Genomic DNA, 15,316 nt, shown 5'->3' on the forward strand with positions numbered 1-15,316 from the left:
GACGCTAGTCAGTTTTAGCTAAGTTAGCTAGAAAGACGGATATGACAGTTAACAGCGTGCATGCACAAATGCAGGAATACAGAACGAGATCGCCCCACCAAGCCAGATAGTAGAGGGGTGCAACAACGCCGGGACACAGAGGCATAGCTCATACAATTATATTTTGTCCGGGTCAATGACTATCCTTGCTGAATAAGAAATACCTGCGTCAAATATATGGCATCGCATGCTAGTGCAAAGATAGCTTGCATGGATTTTTAAAAAATCCGGTGACCACTAGATGTCCTCGTATATCCACATTTAGATCAAATATACTTGATTTTTCATCAGTATTGTGAATGACAAGCCCACTGAATCTTGTTTAATAATCTTTATACTCAGCAGGTAGAGGCCTAGGTACTTCAAATCAGTGCTTAATTTGAGCCGGATCATGCCAGAACAGGATCCGCCACCTTTCCGTTCTGGACTGTTTTGTTCTGAACCTACTTGGCCGAATCCGGTACCTCTCGTGTCATGAAAAATAATTGTCACTTTTTGCTATGTAACAATTATAATAAAAGCGATCTAAGTTCATTCGAGTTGCCTCTTCGTCAATTATCCTGCCCACTCATCTCTCCAGAGTTGCACTTCATCATTTGTTTCCTTATAGAATCATAGCTGCATGAAGGGTTCTGGAGGAATTTTCTAAAGTTACGGAATTACTGCTGTCTGTTCAGAAATCAATTAAATCATTCAGAATAGCCTAATACGTCATGAGAAGCCCTATAATTTAGCTACAGAGGACCAATAGCTTCTTTTTTAAATAGCCTCGCTGCGGATTGTAGCCCAATAACAAAGAATAGCCTACAGTCGGGAACGCGAGGCAAATCTGTCAGTGAAGAAACAGCACGCAGACAAAACAGGCCTTTTGCAATATTTCAAATACAATCGAGGGAAAACACAGGTTGAAAAGCAATGACTCTTGGTGAAAAGATAAGACTATGCTGTAGACTACCAAAATATTTGATCAACTCCCAAACATTGTTTTACAAAACAGAGAGAGGGAGAGAGGCTTTTGACACGAGCGCATCGACAATCTCCAGCGAGTGAGCTGCGCATCATTGGGTGAGTCAGTGAAACTGGAAAGCATTTTTAGGACTAATTTCCTCCTCATATTGTAGCCTACTATATGTTTCTCCACAAACCTAGGCCTATAGGCTATTGATGGATTCAAGACAAGGTCGTTTTTATTGATCTCAGATACTAAGTTTGTCAGTGTCAAAGTAGCCTGCCATTTCGATCATTTGTGCGGATTAAAAAAAGATAACGCCAAAGTCTCCAGTCATGTAAAATTATGTAGAATTGCACGAAATGCGGTTTTAAAAAGGCCAACACTTTCCCGGACCCTAGGTTACTAAAAATGTTTCCCATGTGTGCACCTTCTATAAGTGGCTCTGCCCAAATGTGATGATATGCGTTCAATGCTCTATTATAATAGGTTATATTTTTCTCATGAGTTCTGGTACCACAGAACCCCCCCTCCAGCACCCACTCTTTGTTCTGGCACCTCCCAATTTACAAATTAAGCTCTGCTTCAAATTTTAAATACTTTTTTGCCCCACTGTATAGTGTGGTGGTATATAGTATGGTGATATATAGTATGTTGAGGTCACCCTGCTTGAGACTTTCTAGTAATATTGCCCTTGCTCAACCAAGACCATGGTTATGGTAGAGTGATTGGTTAGTAAGAGCACTGCTTCGTGAGTGTGAAGTGTTGTTGTACAGAGGTCCCTGGGTACATGTCCAGAGCCAGACAGGGACAGAACTCACTCTGTTCCACAAAGTTCTGTGGAAGATTTGCTAACAGAGGAGAGTGTTTATGTATCTAAGTACAAATTTAACCATCAGAATAATGTTTATTTGTGTTCCTTACTCCTTACTTACACATCCCATCATTGACATAGTCAAAGCCAGACCTTCTGTCTGTCTCTCCTTCTTACTGGTTGACTGGAGTGGAAATCTATAGTATTGTATGGTTGACCTCGGATAGAGCTGAAATGTGGCCCGATGTAGTGTTGCCTTTGTACCAAACACCCTTACAGTCATAAACCTTTTCCCCATGAAATCGCCTCCACCTCAGTCTGGTGTTCGCTAACAGTATCTGAAGAATCTGTATACCCAGTGGTGTATAGTACAGTAGAGTGCATCAGAGTACAGCAGACTACAGTAGAGCACAGCAGGCCGTATAGTAGGAGAAGAAGAGGCCCTTTGGGTTCATTGAAATACATATTCATAATATTTCTGTTAACAATTGAATCTGCACCCAGATTAGTCTTCAATTTAATTTTCACCCAGATTAGTGTTCAATTTAATCTGCACCCAGATTAGTGTTCAATGTGATAGAACAAAACTCAGTACAGCACATGAATTAGAGAATGTTGTTACAAATTTGAGCCACGAGATGGTGGTAGATTATAAATTTAAATGGCATGGACCTTTGATTTGTCTCTGGATAGAAATTGCCCTTGGGCACAGATCTAGGATCAGTTTACTCTCACCAAATCCTAACCTTTACCATTAGCAGTAAAAACACACACCAGACCTAAGATCAGTGCAAAGGAGCCACTTCATCTTACCCCTGTAATTATATGACTCCTAACTTATATATACTGAGTGTACCAAACATTAGAAAGACCTTCCTAATATTGAGTTGCACCCCGCCTTTTGCCATCAGAACAGCCTCAATTCGTTGGGACATGGACTCTACAAGGTGTTTGAAAGCGTTCCCCAGGGATGCTGGCCCATGTTGACTCCAATGCTTCCAACAGTTGTGCCAAGTTGGCTGGATGTTCTTTGGGTGGTGGACCATTCATGATACACACAGGAAACTGTTGAGTGTGAAAAACCCCAGCAGCATTGCAGTTCTTGACACAAACCGGTGCACCTGGCACCTACAACCCCGTTTAAAGGCACTTAAATATTTTGTCTTGCCCATTCACCCTCTGAGTGGCACACATACACAATCTATGCCTCAATTGTCTCAAGGCTTAAAAATCCTTCTTTAACCTGTCCGCTCCCCTTCATCTACACTGAAGTGGATTTAACAAGTGACATCATTAAGGGATCATAGCTTTCACCTGGATTCACCTGGTCAGTCTTTGTCATGGAAATAACAGGTGTTCATAATGTTTTGTTTACTCGGTGTATAAACACAACATAGGTATTTCTGTAAAACAAGTGAATTTACTGTATGTCCATGGTCTTATACTTCAGCGGGAGCCGGTGGTGCGTGTGTTCAGTGCCGTGACGGGGGAGACCCTCTCAGTCTTGGGCACTGTGTTTCTCCTGAGTACGTCTGTGGCCAGGCTCATGACCCTGGTGTCCCAGCAGTGTGGGCTTCCCGTCAGCTCCTTCAGACTGAGCTCTCCCACCGGCCTGCAACTCTACGACTGCAACCGGCTGCACGACTACGCCATTGACCTGGATATGGCCTTCCTTGTGCAGTAGATCAATGGTCCTCTGGCTCAACACCTTATGGATGTAACACAGAGACAAATGGACTGTATGGAACACATTCTTGGTTCATGGCAACTAGGAGGACAACCTGCATGTGTCTCTGTCTCCCAGGGGCTACTCTACGGTTGGACACCTGGGATGGGTGGGCGGGGTTCCTCAGAGACTGCTTCCTGGGACACAGACTGACCGTCCAACGACACCTGTCTAGAGAGAGACCTGTGATGAGGTCAGAATACACATCTACACACTGAACTGTATGATAGACTTACTATCAACAGTGATGGTACTGAACCTTTATATAGCTTACAATGATAGTACGGACCCTGTATATAGCTTACAATGATAGTACTGACCCTGTATATACAGTGCCTTGCGAAAGTATTCGGCCCCCTTGAACTTTGCGACATTTTGCCACATTTCAGGCTTCAAACATAAAGATATAAAACTGTATTTTTTGTGAAGAATCAACAACAAGTGGGACACAATCATGAAGTGGAATGACATTTATTGGATATTTCAAACTTTTTTAACAAATCAAAAACTGAAAATTGGGCGTGCAAAATTATTCAGCACCCTTAAGTTAATACTTTGTAGCGCCACCTTTTGCTGCGATTACAGCTGTAAGTCGCTTGGGGTATGTCTCTATCAGTTTTGCACATCGAGAGACTGAATTTTTTTCCCATTCCTCCTTGCAAAACAGCTCGAGCTCAGTGAGGTTGGATGGAGAGCATTTGTGAACAGCAGTTTTCAGTTCTTTCCACAGATTCTCGATTGGATTCAGGTCTGGACTTTGACTTGGCCATTCTAACACCTGGATATGTTTATTTTTGAACCATTCCATTGTAGATTTTGCTTTATGTTTTGGATCATTGTCTTGTTGGAAGACATATCTCCGTCCCAGTCTCAGGTCTTTTGCAGACTCCATCAGGTTTTCTTCCAGAATGGTCCTGTATTCGGCTCCATCCATCTTCCCATCAATTTTAACCATCTTCCCTGTCCCTGCTGAAGAAAAGCAGGCCCAAACCATGATGCTGCCACCACCATGTTTGACAGTGGGGATGGTATGTTCAGGGTGATGAGCTGTGTTGCTTTTACGCCAAACATAACGTTTTGCATTGTTGCCAAAAAGTTCAATTTTGGTTTCATCTGACCAGAGCACCTTCTTCCACATGTTTGGTGTGTCTCCCAGGTGGCTTGTGGCAAACTTTAAACTACACTTTTTATGGATATCTTTAAGAAATGGCTTTCTTCTTGCCACTCTTCCATAAAGGCCAGATTTGTGCAATACACGACTGATTGTTGTCCTATGGACAGAGTGTCCCACCTCAGCTGTAGATCTCTGCAGTTCATCCAGAGTGATCATGGGCCTCTTGGCTGCATCTCTGATCAGTCTTCTCCTTGTATGAGCTGAAAGTTTAGAGGGACGGCCAGGTCTTGGTAGATTTGCAGTGGTCTGATACTCCTTCCATTTCAATATTATCGCTTGCACAGTGCTCCTTGGGATGTTTTAAAGCTTGGGAAATATTTTTGTATCCAAATCTGGCTTTAAACTTCTTCGCAACAGTATCTCGGACCTGCCTGGTGTGTTCCTTGTTCTTCATGATGCTCTCTGCGCTTTTAACGGACCTCCGAGACTATCACAGTGCAGGTGCATTTATACGGAGACTTGATTACACACAGGTGGATTGTATTTATCATCATTAGTCATTTAGGTCAACATTGGATCATTCAGAGATCCTCACTGAACTTCTGGAGAGAGTTTGCTGCACTGAAAGTAAAGGGGCTGAATAATTTTGCACGCCCAATTTTTCAGTTTTTGATTTGTATATAGCTTACAATGATAGTACTGACCCTGTATATAGCTTACAATAATGGTACTGACCCTGTATATAGCTTACAATGATAGTACGGACCCTGTATATAGCTTACAATGATAGTACTGGCCCTGTATATAGCTTACAATGATAGTACTGACCCTGTATATAGCTTACAATAATGGTACTGACCCTGTATATAGCTTACAATAATGGTACTGACCCTGTATATAGCTTACAATGATGGTACTGACCCTGTATATAGCTTACAATGATAGTACTGACCCTGTATATAGCTTACAATGATAGTATTGACCCTGTATATAGCTTACAATGATGGTACTGACCCTGTATATAGCTTACAATGATGGTACTGACCCTGTATATAGCTTACAATGATGGTACTGACCCTGTATATAGCTTACAATGATGGTACTGACCCTGTATATAGCTTACAATGATGGTACTGACCCTGTATGTAGCTTATATTCTCGTGTTTTTTCCTTCATATGTTTTTTCTCTTACCCTGATATTTAATACTGCATTGTGGGAAAGAGTTTGCAAGTAAGCTTTTTACTATACTGTTTTATAACCCACTGTATCTTGTGAACTTGACAAAAAAACTTGAAACGTGTTATAAATACATTGATTCTGTATTATTCCAGGTTCCAGCTCCGGGTGGCACTCTACATCGCTGCTTCTCTGGGCCACCTGGACCTGGCCGGCTGGCTGCTGGAGAGGGGGGTGCGTGTCATTGAGCCGGTGGGGGTTCACCCTTACCGTGAGTGGTGCCACCAGACGGCCCACCCCGACGTCGCCAAGTGTCCCGCTGTCGCCTCCATCGAGCGCGGCCAGCTCACCATCCTCAAACTCTTTATCGCCAGCAGCGTTCTGACCCTTGCCTGTCAGGATCCCCAGGGTCGTGACCCCCTGAGGATCGCCCTTCAGTACGGCCACAGGGAGTGTGTGAGTCACCTGGCCACCAAGCTGTGCTCTGTGGTGGTCCTCCCAGGTATGGCCCTGCCCATGCGGGCATACCTCCAGATAAAGGGCTGGGTGAGGCTGGGGCAGAGGAGGGCAGCATCCAGGCACTGCATGGGCCTCAACAGGGCTCCGTTCAGGACCAGGGTGGGCGACACGGTCCTGGTGGACGGCTTCACCCTCCCCGTGATGTCCTCCAAGCCCAGGAGGAGTGAGGCCAAGGCGGGTATCAGGATGATGTCCACAGCCTCTCGACGTTTGACCCCCATCAACTGCCCATCTCATGTATCCTGCCCGCTCCGTGCCCTGGCATCCCAGGATAAATCTCTTCAACTACCGAAGCTCCACCCTGTGGCCACGAGGGATGAAAGAGAGAAGAAGAGGGGATGTGGAGGGAAGGGATGTGAGGAGGATGAGATTGGGGATCAGAACAGCAACCAATGGAGGAGCAGAGTTCCGCTCCCGCCCATTTCCAGAGACACCAATCTCAGACCTGTGTTTGCCTCGCCAAACTCCGCCCACATACTGAACAGCTTCTACACCCAAGTCATTAGACTGCTGAACAGCTTCTACCCCCAAGTCATTAGACTGCTGAACAGCTTCTACCCCCAAGTCATTGGACTGCTGAACAGCTTCCACCCCCAAGTCATTAGACTGCTGAACAGCTTCTACCCCCAAGTCATTAGACTGCTGAACAGCTTCTACCCCCAAGTCATTAGACTGCTGAACAGCTTCTACCCCCAAGTCATTAGACTGCTGAACAGCTTCTACCCCCAAGTCATTAGACTGCTGAACAGCTTCTACCCCCAAGTCATTAGACTGCTGAACGGTAATTAAATGGCCACCTGCACTATTTGCATTGACCCCCTTTGTTATTGATGTATTTTTCTAATTGTTTTCCACTGACTCTCTTGAATTGGCTCGATGCACACTCACTACACTCTACCCACACATTCACTGTGACACTGACCGACTTTCACACTAGCTGCTGCTACTGTGTTTATTATCTATCCTGATTGCCTAGTCACTTTTACCCTTACCTACATGTACATACTGTATTACCTCGACTACCTCGCACCCATGCACATTGACTCGGTACTGGTACTCCTTGTAAATAGCCTTGTTATTGTGTTACTATTTACAAAATATGTTCTTACTTTTTAACTCTGCACTGTTGGGAATGTGCTCGTAATAAAGCATCTCACAGTTGTTTTCTGCGTATGTGACCAATACGATTAGATTCTCATCTGAACAAATGAATGCTCTCGTTGTTTATAATGAGGAATTTATTTAAATAATTTGGTTTTCCTTGAAGATTTGAATGGGCTGAGAAAGCCTTTCGTGATGGATCTAGACAATCTGGTGAAAAGGGAGGGTTTGCGACTCTTCTCTTCAAGTGGGAAGGACGATGCGATATCATAAATTCCCTCTGGAGAAAAGGAGCCATGAGATGTTGTCATCGTCTCTGCAACGAAAGACCATCCAGCATGCCATCAATTTACATTTTTACTCATTTATCAGACACTCTTATCTAGAGAGACTTACAAGGAGCAATTAGGATTAAGTGCCTTGCTCAAGAGCACATTGACAGATTTTGCCTCGTGAACTCAGGGATTCTGAACCAGCAACCTATCGGTTACTGGCCCAACCTCTTAACCCACTAGGCTACCACCCAGCCCACAGTACAGTATGTCATAGGTAACAACTCAGAGGAGTACAATGTCTTTCCAAATGAATTAGTGGAATGGTAAAGGGATAATGTCTCAGTCTTGACTGAGCAGCAGCCTAAACAGCAGCAGGGCTTACCTGTAAAGTACACAGTAGGGGAAATGTTCTGAGGCTGGTACTCCAGAGACTCTTGAAGACAGAGGTTCTTACTAACTTTCTTGGAACCCTGGTTGGTGGGAAAAGGCACATTAAAACAAACTGACATTTTTTCGATATCTTAAAGTACAGCATATCAATTGCAAAGAAGCAGTGCAATGCCATGACACAAATAATCATACATCTCATAAAAGGTCAACAGCAGTGTTATTCATGAAAGATGTATGTGTACTATACCTTTGTGTTAAAGGTGAGGACCTGCTCTACAATGTCACTGGTGGCCACGCTGGTAGCGGACTCAAAATAACATTTAGCAGTGGCTTTGGTGATCATTTGAAGAATGACCATGCAAGTAGAAGTCTGTTGATCGTTCTGGACTGAAACATCAAAGTTTATGTTTTCATACTCATCTGACCACTGTCTCAGGAAGCACTTCACTGTCTCTTCAGCAAATATCTGGAGAAGCTGAGAGGAGAGCTCCTTGGATATGGCACATTGTTCCTTTCCCCATTTCATCCTTGAAAGAATGGAGTCTGAAACACTTCTGGCTGCTGCCAATGTTAAGACCTGTGGAGTGCTGTGGCTGTCCTGAAGGGCTATCACTTTATCCACCAATTCTTGACTGAAAATGTGGATGGTCCAAGTGGAAATGATTTTTCTCAATTTCTTAACAGCAGATCGGAGGTCGTCAAGATGAGAAGCACCCTGTCCATCTTCCTGTGTGTTCTCAACACTTTCCACCATAATGTCCACTACCACCCCAGCAGCTTGTCTGACTTTGTCCACAAAGGTTACAGGAAGTAAGTCCTCTGTGTGAAAGAAGTCCTCAATGATTGTGTTTCTAACAATGGGAAAGTCAATCTGAGCAGGAAACTCAGTGGGGATGGGAGTCCCGGGTAAGGCAAAGTGCCATTTCGACTGCCTTAATTTTGAAGTAGGTTTTAGAGAGATGGAGGAGCGTGAAGAGGTATTTCTTGTATTTTGGCTGTCAGCACTCCTACAACGGATCGTGTCAATATCCTCCAGCATGGATCCCGAGAGCTCAGTGGTTTTAGATAGTAATTTGTGTGGAATGTCCACACAGGCATCGTTTCCACCAGGTGTAACACTGCTCTGGTTGACCTCAAGATGGCCGAGACTTGCTCTTTGTGATGCAGGACTGCTTTGATATGTAAAGTTTTGGATTGAACCAAGTGTTGTGTCTGATCTTTGAAGATCTTTTCTGAGAAACTCCGTAATCTTACTTTGCAGACTGTAGTAGATGTTACGAGCAACAGACCGGATCCTTTTCTCAGAAACCTGTCCAGTGGTGAGCAGGGAGGTTCCAGATACCATGTCAGATGATTGGGTGGTCTGGGGGAGCTCCTGCTGGTCTTTCACCATGGTTTGTATAATATCAGTAGATGTGGTGGATGTAGATTCAGACTGGAGGTACTTATCTGTTGTACCTTCCTCCACAATGTTAAATGATCTAGAGAGGACCTCACTCACTCCTTTCTCAGCTTTGGTTTGGAACTCATGACTCGAGAGTTTTTGGAGGCTCTTTGTTGAAAGACTGTGGGAAGATGCAATGCCTTTGGAGGCAGCCATGCTGCAATCTAGACTTACTGGAGAGGTTCGCTCAGGAGAACCTTGGAGACGTTCAAACATGTCTTGACATGGTGTTGGGGACCTTGACAAGGAGATGTCCTTCAGCTGAGACAGAACACCACCTACCAACATGTTGACCTCAAGGGACATATCAGATATTTTCTTTCCTACTGTGGAGAAGCAAGGTGCATTTGATGCCTGATCCTCGCATGAGGTCAAGATAGTTGAAATGACCTCTTTGGTACTATTGGTCAGTAGACCCTTGTCTGTTTCAGTCCAGAGAAGTTTTGAACTCTCGCTGACACCCCTGTGTAGAGCCACTTCAAGGTTCAAACTGGGCAAGTGAGGCACACTCTTACTAGCTTGCGTCAAGTTCTGGCTTGCCAAACCAAGGTACTCCTCAGTCACAAGATGTCCAGAGTCCTCTGTGGGTGTATGGCTAGACATTCTTCTCTGCACGTCTGACCTCCGCTGGTGAATGATGAAGTCCTTTAATGTCTTCTTAATATTTTTATATAAACTAGTGGTAGCAGACCAGATCCTGCTCTGTAGCTTTTGTGCATTTTCCTGGAGGTCAGGTTCTCTTTCCTCTACTTCTGCAGGTTGCGCCAAGCTCTGCAGGTCTTCCACAAATGTTTCAATGATGCCAAAGGCAGCAGAATCCGCACAAATATCCTTTGACCATGTTACTGGTTTTGAATGGAACAAGACCTGGATGCTACAGAATAAGCAGGCTGTGCACTAGTTAAGCTACTGGTGGACTTTTTAACTAGGAACTCACTCACTGCTTGAGTGGCATTTCTCTTAAATTCCTCACTTGAGAGTTTTCTAATACAATCTAACAGACTGGTCAAAGAAGCTGTGGCCTTACTTCTGCTGTCCTCAATTTGAGAGGGAAGTCACATACTATTGGCGATGAGGACCTGGAATGGGAGATATCCCCAAGCTGAGCCAGAACACCCTCTACAAATTTCTCTCTCTCAAAAGAGAAGCCTGATCCTTTTTCTCCAACAGTGTACAGGGGGTCCTCCTTTGACATCTCAGTGTTGTACAAGACCAGAAGCTCTGAGATGACTTCTTTGGTGCAAGTTGTCAGAAGGAGCTTGCTTTCTTCTGACTCAGTTTTTGCCCAAAGAAGTTTTGAGCTCTCACTTAGGCCTCTTTGTAAAGTAACTGCACCAGTGGACTCTGGCAACTGAGGCTCACTCTTACTGGGCCTATATTTCATGTTTAAGCAAGGAAGTGGAACTGTCTCCTTAAACTCAGCATTTGTGATGTTATCATCAGATGTGACAATGCTCTTTAAGGCACATCGCTGAAGCTTGCCGAAATAATCTTTCAAGTTGTTTTGGATGCTGTGGTAAATGTGAACAGCAGCAGACCAGGCACTCTTCTGTTGGGGACTCTCTTCAGATTCAGCCAATGACTTCATATCTGACACGAAAGTCTTAACAACTACTGACGCTGCTGAGCCCACTGGGTGAATTGACTCTGTCTTTACAATGCCAGACAATGTTTGACCTGATACAGCACCTGTTAACTCAGACTGAACGACTGAACTAGGAAAGCTCAAACTACTGACTTTTTCAAGAACTCCACTCACTGCTTGTATTGCTGATGTTTGAAACTCCCGGCTGGAGAGTTTTTGGATGCTCTTAGATGTGAGCGTGCAGGAGGAACCAGATTCACTAATATTGTAGCTGCTCTCGTATTTTCTTATCAGGGCATCAAGATCCTCAATGAAGCCAACATGCGATGCCAAAAATGTGATCTTGTCCTTCAGATCTTCCAGCAAATTCTGTTCGTTCTCGTCAACAAAAGCCACCATTGTGTCAGAGATGGTGGTCATGACTTGCCCTGTTAGACTCTTGCTCTCTTGGTCAACTTTTTCAAGTTTAGCAGCCAGCTCTCTCACCATGCTCTCAGTCACCTTGGTCTGTGAGTCTCCCCTTACCGGTGTCACTAGAGAGGTTTGGCTAGCGGAGGCACTCTTAACGACCACTGATAAGGCCGACTTGACATCTTTAGCCAACTTTGCCATTACAGCAGGGGTTAGCATCATAGAGCCTGCACTTCCAGATGGAGAATTGGACATGCATGCAAGTTTGGAGAGAGAACCTTGCAGGCTGTCCTGCACACAGGTGACGAGGGTGTCCTCTGAGACACCTAAGAGGACTTGTAGCGTCTCAGAGTTGGTTGTTTTCTTCTGCACATCAGACAGAGAGGTTAGAGTCCTTGGGAAAAAAAACAACAGAAATCATCAAAGTCAAACAAATAATATGTTAGGCTGTGATGCACATTCAGTGTGTCAAATACATCTGCACCATTGAAAACAATGAGGAAAACGCTGCTGTTTCTCTGAGAAAAAACCTTAGTGTGATGTCAGCCTAACTGCTTAATTTCTAAAGCCCAATAAAATGTATTTTGTATAAGTCATTTGTATTAAAACTGGCCTGTAGATATCCATCTATCCTGGTAATATCTATCCTCTACAAAAATCAAAATTGCTATAAACTTCAAATACTGTAACTTCTAATAACTTCAAGGACAATCATAAATACAAGGCAGTTTGAAGAAATGTTAAAGGGAAATTTCTAAATGTTTCAACTTCATATTCATCATCTCCAGCACCACCCCAACATCAGCATATGTGAAAAACATTTCTATGTTTTGTAGTAAAAAAGAAAGAGGAAGATAAGTGTTTTCTATGACATCATCAACCAATTAGTAGGCAATTTCTTTATTTAACCAGTTTTTCTCATTTACATGACATAGTAAAAGTTCAAAATCAAAGAGGAAGATAAGTGTTTTCTATGACATCATCAAGTCTATATACAATGTGAGCAAATTAGGTGAGAAGGGAGGTAAAGGCAAAAAAGGCCATGGTGGCAAAGTAAATACAATATAGCAAGTAAAACACTGGAATGGTAGTTTTGCAATGGAAGAATGTGCAATGCCTACTCATAATTGGTTAAAATCACATGATGCACACTGATGATGTCATTAGAATCTAGAGCTGAGCATTTAACCAACATTTTTGTTATTTTTCGGTTTTTAAACAACTAATTAACCGACGTCGGCTCAATTATTTGAATTCCATATAGTTAATTTTTTTCTTCTTCTGTGAGCTCGATGCTCAGTTTCTGTAGAGATAAATCAGATCAAGCACGAACTATGCAATGTAGTAGGGAGTTGTAGTTTCCAACAGGCCAATATTCTACATAGTTTGGCACAGAAAATATGGCAATTAATTCCCATAATCCATTGCACGCCCACTAGCTTGTCCACTCTGTGTGGAGCAGATACGGAAACCTCATTGACTGAGACGGAGAGACGAGAGAATGCATGAGAGAGATAAAAAGCAGTTGCGTTGCGAGGATTCTCTACCTGGAAATACATGATCTAAGTGATTGACAGTTGGTGTTCAGCTGGTCATAAAAGTAGGTCTTATTTACTTAAATGAACTACTAAAATAGTCTATTTTGTCAGTTAGGATAAGCAGCAGCTCTATAGAGATGAGTTGATGACTTGGAATGAAATAATAAAGTCATCAAATAAATATTTTATATGAGAAAGTAAATGATGGTTGATAAGTCATAAACAGTAATGGACAGTCACTACCATCATGAGACTTTTATTCATTGTTTTATTATGTGTTGTTACAGCATTCAACACACAATCCATAGTGCATTCAATGTCTAAAAAAAGTAGTGAAATCCAAAACCGTGATTATTTTTTAAATATTTGAATCGAAACCAAACCAACCTCAAAAAGCACTAATTTCTCAGCACTATTGGAAACAGTTACGTCCCTCTATATTCTTTTTACTACAAAGCATGGAAATGTGTAATTTTCACATATGGTGATGCTGGAGATGAATATGAAGTTGTTAAATTTCCCTTTAAGAACATACCTCATGGCCCCCTTGGGCAGGTAGCTTCCACTGCCCAGACTGCCCATCTCCTTAGTCAGGTAAATCTCCTTGAACTTAAGTTGTTGTGATTCCTGCTCTTCTTCCTCTTCCTGATCCATACAGTTGGAGGAAGGGTAGGGAGTCGGGATGCGAAAGCTATTGTAAGACTTTCGACTGCCTGGCCTCTTAGGTACACCAGCCTCAGTAAATCTCACGCGGGACTTGGTGTTCGTCTTATCATCTAACAGACTGGTGAGTGACGCTGTGAGAGATCTCTGTGACAATGGAGAGGAGGCAGTATCTTGGATTCCCAGTAGTTCGTAAAGACCTGGGATGATGATCTGCATCAGCTTGTCTGATAAAAACTGGACAATCCTCAGACACAAGCCGGCAAGCTGTTGTTTTGTCAGCTGTATTCCAGAAACAGAAGAAGTGTTTTAAAATGTTGCATAGTGCGTCTTTCAAAAGCTTATGAACAAGGTTAAACATTAGGCAGAGTTTTCATGGTAATCTAATTAAATTGTCAGTAACATGATCTTACCGGGTCAAACATGCCCTCACGAATCCCCCTCCATTGCCTGAAAACAATATTGTTATAAATGTAGTCATATCAGCATGTGTGGCAGAATTGTTTTTATTTAATTATTTGCCTGATCGTGAAGTTATACTTGCTTTGTGTCAGTTGTTTTGGCAAAATTGCAATGTGACAACTTTTCTAGCAATGAACATTTTTTTCCGATTGATCAGTTTCTAATTTGATCCTATTTCCTTGAAGGTGTGATAGTACCAAAGAAAACAGAACATACTTCTCAGTTAGGTTTTGAAGGAAGTCCATAAGTGTCAGATGTTCTACATTGTTGAGCTTCCCCTCTTCTGTGGTTTCCATCACTGAGGTTGCTCTGCTCCTGGTAGAATTGCTCTGCTCCTGGTAGAAATGTAATTATATTGCAAATAATCAAACTTAATATACAACAAATATCATACTGAAATGATTATTAACTGTTAAAGAGTGGAGGAGCATTGGCAACGTTGGGCCAATTAAACAACTGAAACACAACAGAGATGGTTGTGGTACGTCAACATTGCCAATGATAGCATCACTATAACATTTTATTGGATTAATGTTGTAATATGAAATGACAAGGTCAACTTACCATCTCATTAACAGCTTCAGAGGTCAGGTGGTCATCCACCACACAGACAGGCAGGTCTAGAGACTGGGTCAAGGCTCTGGTCATAACCAGGAGAGAATGGAAACATCAGAGCAGTCCCAATGGCAGAATCTAACCACTGTCTTCATGTCAAAGACTCACTCACTCATTTGCTTTGTCAAACCTACCCCTTAGAATGACTTCAATATTAACACTGATATTCAATAATAATTCTCACAATAGCATATCGGTAGTAGTCAGTGACATATTAAAGCTAATCAGGGCTGGGAGTCGTTAAAACCCTGGATGGGGTTCGATCCCGGGCTGAGGTGCTGCCTATATTTCTGAAAGGGTATATAATGTTGAAAATCTGACATGGTTTCAAAGGTACAAATTCAACCTATTTTATACAAGGTTTGGCTATGCTGAATTTAGTTTACAATGATGACATCATCCTGCGGTTGAAATTTCACACTCAAAACAACAGTTAGGCCTCATGCACATGCACTCCTCCATAAGGTTAATAGCTTGCCTATTGTTTTATCCCA

General features: G+C 42.8%; 1 protein-coding gene and 1 pseudogene across 1 annotated transcript in view; one reads left to right on the forward strand and one right to left on the reverse strand.

Annotated features, from left to right (window-relative positions):
* The window catches only part of LOC127910814 (uncharacterized), a 41,998-nt pseudogene extending 34,505 nt beyond the window's left edge, over window positions 1–7,493 (forward strand).
* A 3,061-nt stretch (window positions 7,494–10,554) lies between these two features.
* LOC127910815 (uncharacterized) overlaps window positions 10,555–15,316 on the reverse strand; it is a 36,042-nt gene continuing 31,280 nt past the window's right edge. Inside the window, exons 6-7 of the mRNA XM_052475811.1 lie at window positions 13,618–13,850; window positions 10,555–11,938 (exon numbers count right to left, since the gene is read on the reverse strand). Of these exons, the coding sequence (XP_052331771.1) occupies window positions 10,555–11,938; window positions 13,618–13,850 (1,617 nt within the window). The remainder of the gene's footprint in view (window positions 11,939–13,617; window positions 13,851–15,316) is intronic.

Source organism: Oncorhynchus keta, chromosome 22 (genome assembly GCF_023373465.1).
Source record: "Oncorhynchus keta strain PuntledgeMale-10-30-2019 chromosome 22, Oket_V2, whole genome shotgun sequence".
Lineage (NCBI taxonomy): Eukaryota > Metazoa > Chordata > Actinopteri > Salmoniformes > Salmonidae > Oncorhynchus > Oncorhynchus keta.